This window comes from Sceloporus occidentalis, unplaced genomic scaffold (genome assembly GCF_023333645.1).
Source record: "Sceloporus occidentalis isolate IW3139 unplaced genomic scaffold, rSceOcc1.0.p SCAF_182, whole genome shotgun sequence".
Classification (NCBI taxonomy): Eukaryota; Metazoa; Chordata; class Lepidosauria; order Squamata; family Phrynosomatidae; genus Sceloporus; species Sceloporus occidentalis.
The window spans coordinates 757,919-772,328 of NW_028317162.1; the positions used below are offsets into that span (position 1 = coordinate 757,919).

The window sequence follows — 14,410 nt, forward strand, 5'->3', positions numbered from 1 at the left end:
ACTGGAACACAGGAGTGATGGGAGTGATAAAGGGCCACTGGAACACAGGAGTGATGGGAGTGATAAAGGGCCATTGGAATACAGGCGTGATGGGAGTGATAAAGGGCCATTGGAACACAGGAGTGATAAAGGGCCTCTGTACGCCTATGAAGAGATTCCATTAAACTATGCGTTTCCGGCTACAATAGTTATTTACAATATTAACCCCGTCTACGCTGGATTTCTGTGTGACCCCAAACCACCAAACGGTAGTTCAAAATTTGTATACTTTAATATAAATAAATATATTTATTTATTCCTTTGGAGAGGTGCACCTCCTCCATAATTTGTGCCTAGGTGTGCCTATTTTTAAATCCGGCCCTAATTGTGACCTCTCAGACACGTGTGAGAAGTTAGTCCATGATTCATTCATATCTGTGCGTTGACCAGAACATTACTGTTCGAAATAATCAGAATTGTACAGAATTTTCAGTATAGTTGCCCTTCTGCGTAGAATAAGCCAGGTGTCCAAAGTCCGACTCCGTAACCAGAAAAAAAGGCTTGTGTAGCGAGAGCGTGTTCCAGCGTGATCCTGCGATGGGCTGATGTACGTAGGCACTTTCCCCAGGTGCATCACCACCTACGCTTTGGCGAAGTCAGTCAAATCAAATGGTTGGTGCAAAATGTTCACTTCTCTGTAAAAAAAAAAACAGCACTTTTACCAAAATCGGAGGTTATTCCATGGCTATGGGTCATGAGCTTGACCAGCCGAAACCTGCCGGAGATGCCAATAATACACACTTTGTGGTTGTCCAGCCTAGAGCATCATTTATTGTATATGATTATGTCAAAGACACTTTTGGCAACAGATGGTTGGTGGCCAACAGAGTGAATAGACCTATAGCATTCTAGCTTTTTGAGGACTACAAAGCCCATGATGCTTAACCAATTTACATTAGCTGGAATGCCAATGTGATGGTGTATGCGCGGCCGACAGCTGTATCGGTGCATCGGCACGCTGTGTTTTTATGCCCAGTCATTGGCCACACGTTCCAGCAAGTGATATGCGTCTGGAGCAACAGATCGGGTAAGTGTGTGGCTCTGTCGGCCACCATCCCACTGGCCATTTGCCCGCTGTTCCAGTTGGCCAGTCCAAGCCTGATGACCAATGGAATTTAGGGTCTGCTTAGCAGGAACATTCTATTCTGATGTTATGGGGGACAAGACTTTGTATTTCTCTATGGATAACCACCAGTGAGGTGTGACTAACGTCTTTTGGCTGGACCCAGGATTCCGATTTAGAACACTGGTGGCTCTACTACCTACCTTCCAGAATGAAGAGAGGAGATTCTGGGAGGAACCTGAGGGAGGTGGACCTCCCTAGTGCGTACTGTTCTGACTAGTGATTGACCATCTGCGCATACTCATACGGAACATGCGCCTTTATCATTTAGTGCGCAGGTGAATTAAGACACCAGAGGGTCAAGATACTTGGAAAAGTATGCAATCCTATTAAAGATTGTTGACTTCTACCATGTCGCCGGCAACGAAAGAGTCTCTAATTTTACAAACCTGGCAGATATAGGCTCTATTAGAAGCATGCACAGGTCCTCTTTACAGGGTCATCAAGTTTTTCATCTATTGTAGAATCTTGATAACAATGTTACCACTACCCTGACACCACAAAAAACATTCTTTACTATTAATATTTTTCCACCAAAATTATTTAGGATATAAACCACATTATCTCTTCAGTGTAACTGCCAAGCATCTTCCCACACTTTGATAGATAAATAAATATTCTTGATAAATATATATTAGCAAAAATAACCCATCTTGTGTTTTGTTGCTGATGTATATGAGGCTTTTGGGGCATTTTCATTTGCAAGATGGAAATAGGGTAAATATTCTTTTTTTATCTCCTACTAGCAGCATAATGTTCTAGTATAGAACCCTGACATTCAGATACAGACTCTTCCACTATCCCGAAGCTAATACCGGTACATTATAGAAATCTAAAAAAAGTTACTATTCAAACAACATCACTCATGAATTTGTTAATCTGTGTTCTTGAAAAAAATCTTTCAAAAATATACAGCCCATCTGTTCAACCCTTGTTTCTTTCTAGGTATGATTAGTTTGTGACTGTAAGTCAACATTAATGTTGTTTTCCTCTGAAGACCACAGTGGTAGCAACCCCGAAGACACTGTGGCCAAAATTAGACTCACTCCTGCCTCGAGACAGCCGATTCAGATTTAGACTGTACAAGTGCTTTGTTTAGGTTCTTTTTGATATATGATTGTCCATTCAGTATGGCAGCTTCCATTGTTAGCAATAAAATTCAGGATATTGGCACTGGACAGGGTCAGTTCAGAGATTCCTTTGGGTTCTTTGATGTGACAGTTCGGGGTAGGGAAAAATTGCAGATATGGGCACAGTGAGATTTGATATTGCACTTTTGCTCTTTATCTGGAGCCATCATTGTATCCCGGGATGTTGTAGAACGCCTTTACACTACTAGCATCCATAAAGAGGATGCCGCGGTTACCATATTTATTCTTTTAGAAGGTATAGGAACTTTTGATGAGGAAGAGGCTGGCTGTTATGTCCAAAGCCTGTGTAGATCCTGTAGAGGTCTGGCAGTGAAGCCTTCGAACTGATCCTCCAAACACTAGATTGACACATCATCAGCTACAAGTCTATACAATTTAAATATCCCCAATAGCTCAGATGAACATTTGGTGGTTGTATGCCACTTGCACTATGTGTATCCTCAGATGGTTGTTTGGAGATCACCATTAAGTAGTGTGCGTTGAGTTTCTGTGGTTTCGTTTAATCTGGATTTGTCTTGCTTGCTGTCACTCCTGTCCCCTTCATCCATGCCACTCACTTTGGACAAGCACAGGACATTCTGAAAGCTCTTCTTAAAGTTATCAGAAAGGAAGGCGTAGAGGATGGGGTTGGCACAACTGTTGGCATAGGTCAGAACCACCACAAAGTCCCATATAGCCTTGATACTTGGGTTTGGAACAATCGAGAGCGATACAGATGAGACGTTGAAGATGTAGAAGGGAAGCCAGCAGAAGATGAAGACTGCTACCACTATTGACACCATTCTGGTGACCTTCTTTTCTGACCTCTTCCTTTTGGATGAACCAACTCTTATCCCCGAGGACTTTACTTTGATGATGATGAAGAGATAGCAGAGGCATATGATGCTAAGAGGAACAAGAAATCCCAAAATAAAGGCGTAGATTATAAAACCGGTGTACCAGAAATGAGATTTTCCTGGCCAAATGATGGTACAGCTGCTTATTCCATGGTGACTTTGCACTCCAGCGTAATTCATAATAGGCATAATAACCAAAAGAGATAGGGTCCACACAGCGGCATTGACTATTTTAGCTGTTCGCGGCCTCCTCCATTTAGCCGACCGGATGGGATGAACCACAGCCAGATACCTGTCAATGCTCATGACCGTCAAGCAGAAGATGCTAGTGAATTGGTTGAGTCCATCTACAGTCATTACAATTCTGCAAATGACTTTGCCAAATGGCCAGTGGACAAGGGCCACTTGCATGGCCAAAAAAGGCAAACCAAGCATGAACAGCTCGTCGGCTATAGCCAGATTAAGGATGTAGATATTGGTGATCGTCTTCATTTTGGCGTAACGAAGAATGACGTAGATGACTAAAGTATTGCCACAGAGTCCAACTATACACACCACAAAGTAAATGAAGGTGAGGACGGCGTTGCTTGTCATGTCGTAAAATGGCATGGTGACATTTCCAGATGCATTCGTGGAGGTCTCCAAGGAGAAGTTGTCAAACTGGGGTAGAGAAGAAGACCAGAACCCTGTGATATTGGGGAGCTCTGAGCCATCCTGCTCCATCTTGGTATCCTATCACTGACTTGGCGGATCAGGCGTGGACTTTACTCATGGTAGGTTTGTGGCGCTTGTTAAACCTAAATAAAAACAAAATGAAAACATGAAACAATTTGTGGAATTGAACATCCAACTATGGATCTAAACACTTTAACTAACCCACCATGCCCAGGGTCTGCCTATTACAATGCTTCAGATTTAGCTTTAGACCCCTTTGGGCTCCTTTGGTGTCTTAAATATTGCTATTTCCAGATTTCTAGGTACAATGCAAGGGTTTGCCCAGGCTCTAGCACTGACAGCGTACTGAGGAAGAAATGATGGCGGTCTATCACAAAGAAAAGATGAAATACATTTCTCCAATCTCACAGAATTACTCTGCATCCTTATGTATTATATATAACACATTATAGCATTACTTGTTATATAGTGTTTGGCTCCTGATCCTCTACAAACAGTAGAGAGGGTCTAGTTAAAGGGACACTCCACCGTCCTATGCACTTTAATGCTTAGGATAGCCGAGAGATACCTTAAGATGACCTCCTATCTATCGGAGTCAGTTGACCTGAGAAAGCAGCTTTCTTAAACCTTTTGGGGGGGCATTCGAAAACCAATGTAGGGTAACACCCTCTATTATTCTTAGAAGACCTCTTATATAACCTCTTCTGGGCTTTCGCCAATTCTGAAGATTCACTTGCCAGGGCGTCATGCCAGAACTCCAATTTCATTTGCAGAAGCATCTTGTACTTTACATGGTAGCAAGCTGCTGGCAAACTCCCCAGAAATTAATGTTGGGAGGTGTTAAAAATATATATATTGTAACACAAAAAGGTTTTAAAAAACACCCCCAGCAATTCTGTCTCGTTTACATATTGTGGTTTACTTACTGACATTATTTATTTATTATTTTTATTTATTTATTATTATTTATTTTTTCTCTTGAATTTTAACTTTTTTTATGTATTCAGAAATAATTCCTTACCATTCTAAATGCATCAATAGTTATCATCATTATTACTGCTAATATTTTGGTATTATTAAAAAAAAAAAATCTAGATACATAAACTACACTATTGGCTATTCCATTGCATTCATCTGATAACGAAAGGGTTAATGTGCCTGCGTTTGACCTTCTCACGGCAAGCTAACGGAGTTTAGACCTGTCTACGAATCTCTAGATTTGGAAATGTTTCAGTTTTACGTGCGCTATTTTTCTACGAGCCCCCAGTTAACCGTTTAAGTGCAGATGCTCCGCTAACTTCGTCCTAGCCCATAGGATCTGTTCTCAGACAGGTCCCTCAATCGCAAGCCATTGATCTTTCTCTTCCGTTCAAAGCAATTAAGGTTTAGACGGTCATTTCACTGAGCCCAATGTCGCCTGTAGTTCACCGTGTGCCACAAGGCATCTCGGTGGCTCCTCGGTAAATCTCTTCCTATGTCTCTGTGTTATCTCTCCATATAACTGTCTCGATCTTTGCAGTCTCACTGCTGATGTGTGCCGACTTTCTGGGATTTCCCTTCTCGAGTCGGGTACTGCTTATGATTCAACGTATTGCTCCGTATAACCACAAGGGTCGATAAATATCATACTCCCTGTGCTCTGCAATCCATTACGTTGATGCCAAGATTAGTATATTCCTAGTGGTTTGGCATCCATTAAGCAGCCAAATTCTGACACAGGGAGCAAGCAATCAGTTATCTGCGGCTGGCTAAAAAGAATATTGATTTCGTATGGCTGCCTCGCTCCGGCGGGTAACAATTCTGACATTTCAGAACATTCCTATTTGTGATAAGGGATTCCAAAATCTATATAATGCAGGGTATGGCAGCAAGTTACACTTGCTGGGCTACGACTCTTACCACACTCAGCCAGACAGTAATGGTTGGTTGGCCACCAGAGTGATGGTAGAAGCAGCCAGCATGCATCCATGCATTGGTCACCCTTCTTTTGCTGAAAGGGTTAACACAGTTTGTGCCTGTTCCACTATGAATTTGGATTTCCAGTCCAAACCCGTTCCCGGCACAAGCCGTTGGGACCCACAGCTGCGTCCCGGATACTTGCCTGCCAGCGAGGAGGCCCCAATATGGCTTTTAGCCGCGCTCCTGACCTCAGCTGCCTTATTGCCCTATTTTTAACCTCTGATCATGAAATTCATTTCAGCCGATTTCTGGCAGAGAAGGCGTTAAGCAGCAGGTTACTGCCTTTTCCTAATTCGCAGTACCGGCCGATTGTCCGTGGTGGCCTCAGTTAAATATGACAATAAACTGTTCCTATCTGATGTCGCGGTATCGTTTCATTATGGGTAAAAATATATTAAATAGCTGCCTCTTCCAATCAGTATCTAAATATTTATCCTCAGGCAATCATCAGGTGCGGAAATCGTTGCTACCTGTACCATGGTCTATAGCCCCACCGAGTGTCATCCGGTAACGTCGTCTGCTAGACAGATGATAAGAAGGATCGCGCTTAAAGGTCACACACATTAAATTTTATATCTACTTAAATGTTCTGGCTGAATTGACTAAGGTTGGAGTGCCAGCGAGATAAAAAATGTAATCTCGACAGACTGAATAGGGTTCCTCTTGGAAGAAGAACTGGCATTGGACACCTAGAGTGTTTCGGGAGACTGTAGAGCGGTTTCGAGAATTGCTCTTGGGATAAACTCACAGGGGTCACAGGTTCCCCTAATTTAACCAACACCTTGATGTGTGAGACCAACGCAAGCTTCTCCTCCCAAAATGGTCTAAGATGGCCCTCCATAGTCCATGGTTCATTTTTATAATCCCGACCATATTAAGTTCACCCCTTTAAGCCGTCGCAACATAGTTTATGGAAAAAAAACTGTGAAATTCTACTTAATTGTGAAGAACACCAGTAAGCAATGGCTTGATGGTTATCTTCCAGATTATAAATTCTTTGGGGCAGATTTGCGCATTTATACTACCTTGAGTCTATGGGAAGATATCCATGTTGAAAAACACCGGATCTTCAACCAATATCACTATATATTATATGTATCTATATGTAATTCCTATCGCGCGTCCGTTTTCTCCAGCACAAGATATTAACTAATAAATAATGCATCCCTCCGACGCGTTGCTCCATTTTGCTCCCTGTAAAGAAGACGTATTGCACACACATGCGCTGCCTGCTCCTTGAGCCCTGGAGCTAAAAATCACCCTTCTCCTCTCTCTCTCTCTCTGCCTTTTAGCTCTTCCAGAAAATCATTCAGATGTAATAACAGCAGAACACAGCTCCCCGCTCGTCATTAAAGTCACCGATAAGATTAGTGTGAAGTTGCAATTTACTTTTAAGATGAGCAAACAACCAGCAGAAACAAGTAACAGCAAACTAGAGAGAGGACGAGAGAGAGAGAGAGAGAGGGAGAGAGAGAGAGAGAGATGAAAGGGAGAGGGGAGAGAGAGATGGAAAGTGACAGATGGAAAGAGAGAGAGAGTGGAAGAGAGATACAAAATGAGGGAGAGAGATACAGAGAGTGAGAAGAAGAGGGGGAGAGATAGAGAGAAAGAAAAAGATTGAGCGAGAGAGAGAGAGGGGAGACCTAGAAAGAGAAGGGGAGATATAGGAAGACAGAATTGATTTTTCCTGATCTACCACCCAATCAATTCTATTTATCAATCTATCAATCAATCAGTCTGTCTGTCTATCTATCTAGAGAAGAGAGATATAGTGTGACAACCGATCCTTACTGAGGATATATATATCTGTGTCCTGAGTCAGAGTGTGATTTAACCCTTAATGGCTAGAGGATTTTTTTTCCATGTTCTGCCACGCAAAGATTTAAAAGAAAACATCAATGGGAAAATAAGGACCAGCCTTGGGTTGCTAACCCATCAGATGTCACGGCTTGTCAGTAGACTGCTTGCCCTCCCCACCCCTGATATTCAGTCGCTGAGCCTCACGAAACGCACACTTACCTCCATAAAGTGGATTATTTAATGCGTGAGAATCCACGGTCTCTTCTTCTGCAAGTTCAACTCGCGAAAGTGAAGTTTGTCACCTGTAGAAGTCCTAGTGAAAAGGAGCAGGTGTCTGTGCTAGGTTGTAGAAAGCTATCTCCTTGGCTTGTATCCCTCAGGCATGTCCAAAGTGTATATGTGTTTAAATACCCTCTTGCCCCCTGCCCAGTATAGAGGGTCTCCTATGCGGTGTATATGCAGCTCCCTCTGATTGTGTGCGCTCAGTTGGAGTCTCTGGTTGCATCTGATGCTGGATCCAGGAGTGAGAGAGAGGAGGACTCATGGAATTACTTCTTTTCACACACAGATGGAGCTCAAAGCAAAAAGATCATCGCCAAAGACATTGGGAACAGCCTTTCTTTTTTCTAAGGCTCCGAAACTCATTCCAGCATCACCACAGCCAGCAATCACTTTTGTTGCATGTGTCTGTCTCTCTCTATATATATATATATATCTACACAACCTTATTAATCGTAAGGGACGGTGGTAACGTCAACTTATAGTTTTGGTCTCTGCAATGGCCATTGTTGACTGGCCAATATTTTTTTTTTTGATAAAAACATTTTAACAAGCAGCCAGGATACAATTTCATTACAAGCTTTCCGTAAATCAACCTGTCTATAAGGAAAGCCTGCCTCCTTCTGTATAATATCTATTTTTCTTGGCCTTTATGTCACGGGTCCTTACTCAGCCCAAACAAGTGTGTCTTTTTTTTTAAATAGGAGTTTTAACGTTTGTTTCGAAATCTGGTGACACCTTAAACTACATCATAGGTAAAATTATCAAGATGTTCATTGAAGGTCATTGATGAGGTCTCCCTAACAGTCCGGTCTGTCCAATTATTTTGGCCCACTGGGGCTAATAAATCCAAATAACCTATCTGTTTCCCTAAAACCAGAGGTTATATTTTCCCCGAGGTGGTAATTCTAGAAGCAAGTCCATCTGGAGAGCTGAATCTCCATTGGAGACCAGATAAGGTGAGCCAAATTGGCACAAATGTCAAAGAATCTCAGAAGAGATTCTGGGAATCACATATACTGTTGTTTTTTTTATTTCTTAATACCACATATTTTCATATACATATCTGTATATGGTTGGATAACCAATCATTGACGTCTTCCTCGTAGCGAAAGCCGGCAACCAGATCGGTGGGTATGGTTCTCAGAGTGAAGGTGATGCTCTGGGGAAAAAGGGTCTCCCAAAGTACTCTACCACCAGTCACAACATGGCACACAAGTCAGGATGCAAAAGAACACTTTATTGGGACTTGACGTGGTTTATATAGCCACGTCAAATGGAAAATGGAGTTGGCTTAGACAGGAAACCGTAAAGGATTAACAGAGGTAACACATAGCACAATGGCAGACATTATGCCATTGTGACATTTGTCCTACAATATTCACTTCCAGGAGAACTCGCCTCAAGGATTAGATAAAACCATCTCAAAAAGGAGAATGTTTTTAAAGTAATGGCATATAACATATGTAGTGCTTGGTAGGACAAAGGCTTGGGGTCGGTAACCTGATCGTAGGGATGAAGGAGAAGGATTTTCATAGCATTAAGCAGGAGTCAATGGCAAGTCAAGCTTGGCCATGCCAATGTGGGGACCAACTTCCAAGTTCTTCTCTTGAGGAATATCATGCATGATGGTAGCCCTGACCACAGCAGATAGAGTGCTGGTGGTTGCCTGCTTTTGGCAAGGGTTAAACCCACCTGGAAACCTACGGTTAATAGGAGACTCCGTCCTACATACTTTGGTTGGGATCAGCCTGTGCTGTGGATGAGCTCTTCTGCTCTGTGTTTGCTCACAGAGATAATCCTCTGAATTGCAGATGTTAAATCATATCTGGCACTTTGGATTTTTCGCAGAGAGGCGACTCTCTCTGGATTTCAGTCCCTTTTCATTTTCCACCGAGCTGGCGGATTACAGACACAGACGTGGAAATCACGCAGCCTGGAAGGGCAAACTGTTTAGCGAGGAGTCACACAGCTTTAGTATAAAAAAAAAACCCTCAAACAGCTAAGGATATTTCACGGGACCAACGAAGAAGGTTCTACAATAGATGAAAATTTAAATAAAGGTATTATATGTTACCTAAAAACTTGGCAGCAAAAGTTAGCTTTCAGAAAAGTTACATTTAGCTCTAGAGGAAAGTAAGAATGGCTCTCGCCGCCCCCCATCCCAAACACCAGCCATTTGACCACTTGTAATATCGTGTTGTCTTTGGGGGGCTTATTGGACTCTTGGGCAGTTGACTGGAGACACAATGGGTCATAGTCAAAAACAGCAAGTTTGTTGTAAAGTTCTAAACGTCTGGCAATGTGAAAAACAAACATTTTTAAGCATGGCCAATCCTAAAATTATGAAGTAGATCTTTAAAATGAATTATTCAAAATTGTATAACAATAATAAAATTGGCTTAATGAAGGCATACTGGTAATATGTGAAATACACTAGCCCTGGGAATACGGACAACTCCTTCATATTCTACTCTGAATTAATGATCTGAGCATACCGACACTGGGATTAACAAATGCGTGTAAGTAAAGGTTTCAGTAATTGTCTACATTACATGACAGTTTTTAGAAGAGTGGTGAAGATTATAAAGAACGCGCTGATTTCTCAGTAAATGGCCCAGCTTTTTTTCCTTTCAGACCCGGAGAATGGCTTAGCGGCAGGGTCCGTTGGTCTTTCTCTTAGCAGATGTCTGAGTGGGTGTTCTGAAGAGAGTGGGTGAGGCTGAAGAAGTACCAGACTGCTTCATTGCCTGCAGCTAAATAAAACATCCTGCTCCTTCGTTCTTGGAACACGTCCTGCATTATTGTTGTTTTTGGCCCATAGCATCAATCCTTCAGGTTCATTCTCCACAGTCTTTTCCGCCATTAATGAAACAGTCAGAACTTGGGGCCCTTTAACAGTATTATTCGTCCAGCTGCAAGTGGTTCAGTAGGTCTATTTCATAGATCATGTCAGTGTGATAGACCTTGTAATTTTAATATGATGGGTTGGGAACATGATGATGCTCTATCCTGATTATATTATGGCTTCTTATGATATCCCTTTCTGTAACTCAGATCCCAAAGCTACACTTAAGAGGCCTTTGATTGTCTACATATTAAGCATTCCAAGAGGTGGGGTTAGAACCTTCTAACCTTCTTCCCGGACTTGTAGCGTTCCTGTTTCTTAACTTACTCTCTGATTTAGTCTACCCTAAATACTGCTACTGGCCTCATCCTTAAAACACATCATTCCTCGCTCATACCTTTACTTACTCATTCCTTGGATAATCAAAGTTCTAATCTTGCCGTTAACACACAGAGGCCATCAACATTCTATCCTCAAGAAGGTTTCTGGTCATTGTGGTTGTCTTCCTCCCTCTAAGTTTCAAAGAGTCCCTCAAGCCCTTACTTACTTAAATTCACTTAACTAGCACCTAACGCATTCTCCTTTTTTAAGCCAAGACTACATTACCAATAATTTCGTATTGTCCATTATAAGTGGCCCACTCTGCACCTTCTCCCTCACCATTTCCCCATCTTGATTGTAAGCCATGGAGCAGGACCTTCTTTCGACTTGTAGCTATCATTACCGTGCTGTCTACTCAACAAGCCCTTTTGTAAAATGTTGGCGCTCTACAAATTGTTCCTCACTCATTCGACATCGAGAAACGTACGAGACCTCCCGTTATGATGGATTTGTCTTTCACCCCTAGATAATTAAGTATAATTTCATAATTACTGGTTTTCCCATTCTTCTATTTACTTTGCATTTAGAACTTGGTTACATGTTATGATTTTTAGATCGTAGATAATTGATCTGTTGAAAGCCTTGTGATTATCCTCTATTTTAAATATCTGCTTTGTTTTTTTTTTAAATTTACCATTATTGATAATTCTTGGTAAAATTTTCAAACAAAAGAGGGTTTGAGATTTTCTCACGAAGGACACAGATTCCAGTTCAAATATTGGCCCATGCGTGGCTTATCAAGCCAATATACAAGATATAATTATATGGGGGGAAAAATAAGTCATTAAACATGTACAGCCTTCACTAATAAGGGATATCTGATTTCATACTCAGCAAACATTATGATCTCCTAGAAAAGAGGGTCATCAGGGGAGGAAAGAGAGGCAACTTGGACCCAAAGGAAGGACACTTGGAAGGTGTGTTTTAAGTCATTCCCTTACAAGTGAACTCTCTAGGTTTGACCCGGAGTCTCCAGGTGGAGCACTACTTCCCTGGGTCTCCGGGTCAGTCTCATCTTTCTCCAGGCAGGGGAGCAGCGGGGTTTGGTCATGCCCACTTCCCTCCCACTACTCCTCCTATTCCTCAGCTACTTAAGGCTGTTTGGGGCTATCTAGCCCTGCCCCACACATGGCTAACCCCACCCCTTCATTAATTCAATCAAGAAGTAGAGGGGGCGAAATACCACCCCAAAATAAAAGAATACCCCAGAATATCAGTGGTAGTGTATCTCGGCAGTGGGTAACGTGGTAAATATAACATACTGGATGGGGTTTGAACTAACTTTAAGCAAAAATGTAGAAAAGTTGCACAAAGACAACAGTACAACTCCTTTCGACTTTTAGAGTTTGGCGCAAAGTCTTTAGATTACATAAGAAATGTAGTTTGGTTTCAGAATAAAAAGAAAATAATAACAAATTCTTAAGAGACTTATCAAAGAAAGAGAAATCTCTTCTATTGTCGCATATCAGAGACGGCAGACGTGACGGAAAAAGAATCACAGGAATTTGGGAGAGAGGTTTGCGACTTTCGTTAGATTTTCGGAAGACTTTTTAATGTTGTGGTTTGAAGTTTGTAGGGCATTACCCAGAATCCTTTGCACACGGCAATCACAGAGTAACATTTTAGAAAAAACACTCTGCGGCAATGTTTCCATTAATAATTATAAGCATCATGAGCAGTAATAATTATATTTCTTATTTTGTAATTTTTTAAAAAAAAATTTATTTATTTATTTTTCATTTATTTATTATTTATTTTCTTTATCCTACATGTAACAGAAGTAACTCTGATACACAGATTTAACTCATTCAGGATTTTTTAGACTTTTTTTAAAAATTAATTTTATGTAATAAGATACTTTTTGGTAATTAATTTATGTTTAGATCCTTTTTTTTCTAATTTATTATGCTATTAAAATTAAAATCTATTAATCCAATGTACACGAAGGTTAAAATCACTTTGTAACTTTTACCTAAACGCTTGGCTACTAATAATACCCACTATGGCCATCTGGTACACTGGGCATCTGCACGATTATTCCTCCCCGTTAAGGGAGAGAACATACTGTAGATAATGCTGGCCACCCTTTGCCACAGATTTTAGCCTCCTTGAGGTATAATAGTCAATGATCGTCGTTGGTTCCCGTAAGAAGTTTGATGTAATGCAGCATTGTGTGAGTATGATGTCATATGCATGACCTCAGAAGTCGCTACATCAAAATCCAATGGTGGAAATTCTTTATTTTTTGGGCAGCGTTGGGGCAGTGGCCTTTTTTATTTTAATTAGTGGGCCAGATCAGTCCCGTACTAGCATTAAAGCCCCCCAAAAGAAGCAAGTCGTTGCTCCGCCACTTATAATAAGATGCAGGGATAATAAATGTATCGTGTTTATTAATGGCCTGTCAGTTCCACGTATTAAAGAGCCGTGCGATAACCTCCAAGCGCGGATTACTGGCCTTGAGGGATCTGTGAATAAACAGGATCTGCGTTTCCGAGCCGCCTGCCAGATTCTATGTTAAATTCATAGGGAACGGAATTATTCCATGTTGCATTTTACCCTGACACTGAATCCCGAATGTGCGCCGAGCACAGCTGATCAGCCTGACATTTAATATCCTAACCAGGACTTCTGCTGAAAAAAGAACTTAACCACTTCCTATCCACGGTCCATGGACTAAGCCCCCATCCTTTAGACGGAATTAAAGGGTCCCGATCATCTAAACGGTTTCTTAACTGAGGGATAGCGTTTAGAATTCTGCTATAACACGTCGAACGCTCAGTTTAGGTGTTTTAGCCCTTTAAGTGTTGTGAATGTCTCCTGTTGTCTTGCAGCGAGCTTATTAAGTTAACAATTGGCAGAGTGCTTCGCTTTCAGCGAAATGAACGCTCTCCTGTTAAGCGCCTTTTTAGCGTGAGTGATTCCTGAGACAATCAACTGACAATCAGCCCCGGACCAGAAATGCAGCTATTAAGAGGCTATTTAAATCCATGCATTTACATTAATTCAAACGCTACATCGTGCGCTGCTCTGCCACGTTCACAATTAGTTCGGAATAAAATGCTTTTTTATTTTTGTTATTTTAGTTGAGATTTTTTTTCTCTCTGTGGATTGTTACGGCGGGGTAGTAGAGGCTTTAAAGATGATGTCTATAAGTTAAGGGTCATCCCTATACAGACCCTGCCCAGAAATCATTTTTGCCCCATTGCTGTTTTCTGTGGATTCTTCTAATTCTAGCCTGTATGTCTAATAGGTTGAAAGACTATATTGCCATAGCAGCATGCAGATCTTTTACATACATACATACATACATAAATATGTG

General features: G+C 41.4%; 1 protein-coding gene across 1 annotated transcript; it reads right to left on the minus strand.

The window, feature by feature from the left end:
• Window positions 1-2,753: 2,753 nt before the first annotated feature.
• On the minus strand, window positions 2,754-3,872 carry LOC149278733 (somatostatin receptor type 2-like). The gene has a single exon (XM_089501787.1). It carries the CDS (start codon window positions 3,870-3,872, stop codon window positions 2,754-2,756), a length of 1,119 nt encoding a protein of 372 aa, XP_089357913.1.
• Window positions 3,873-14,410: the final 10,538 nt, after the last annotated feature.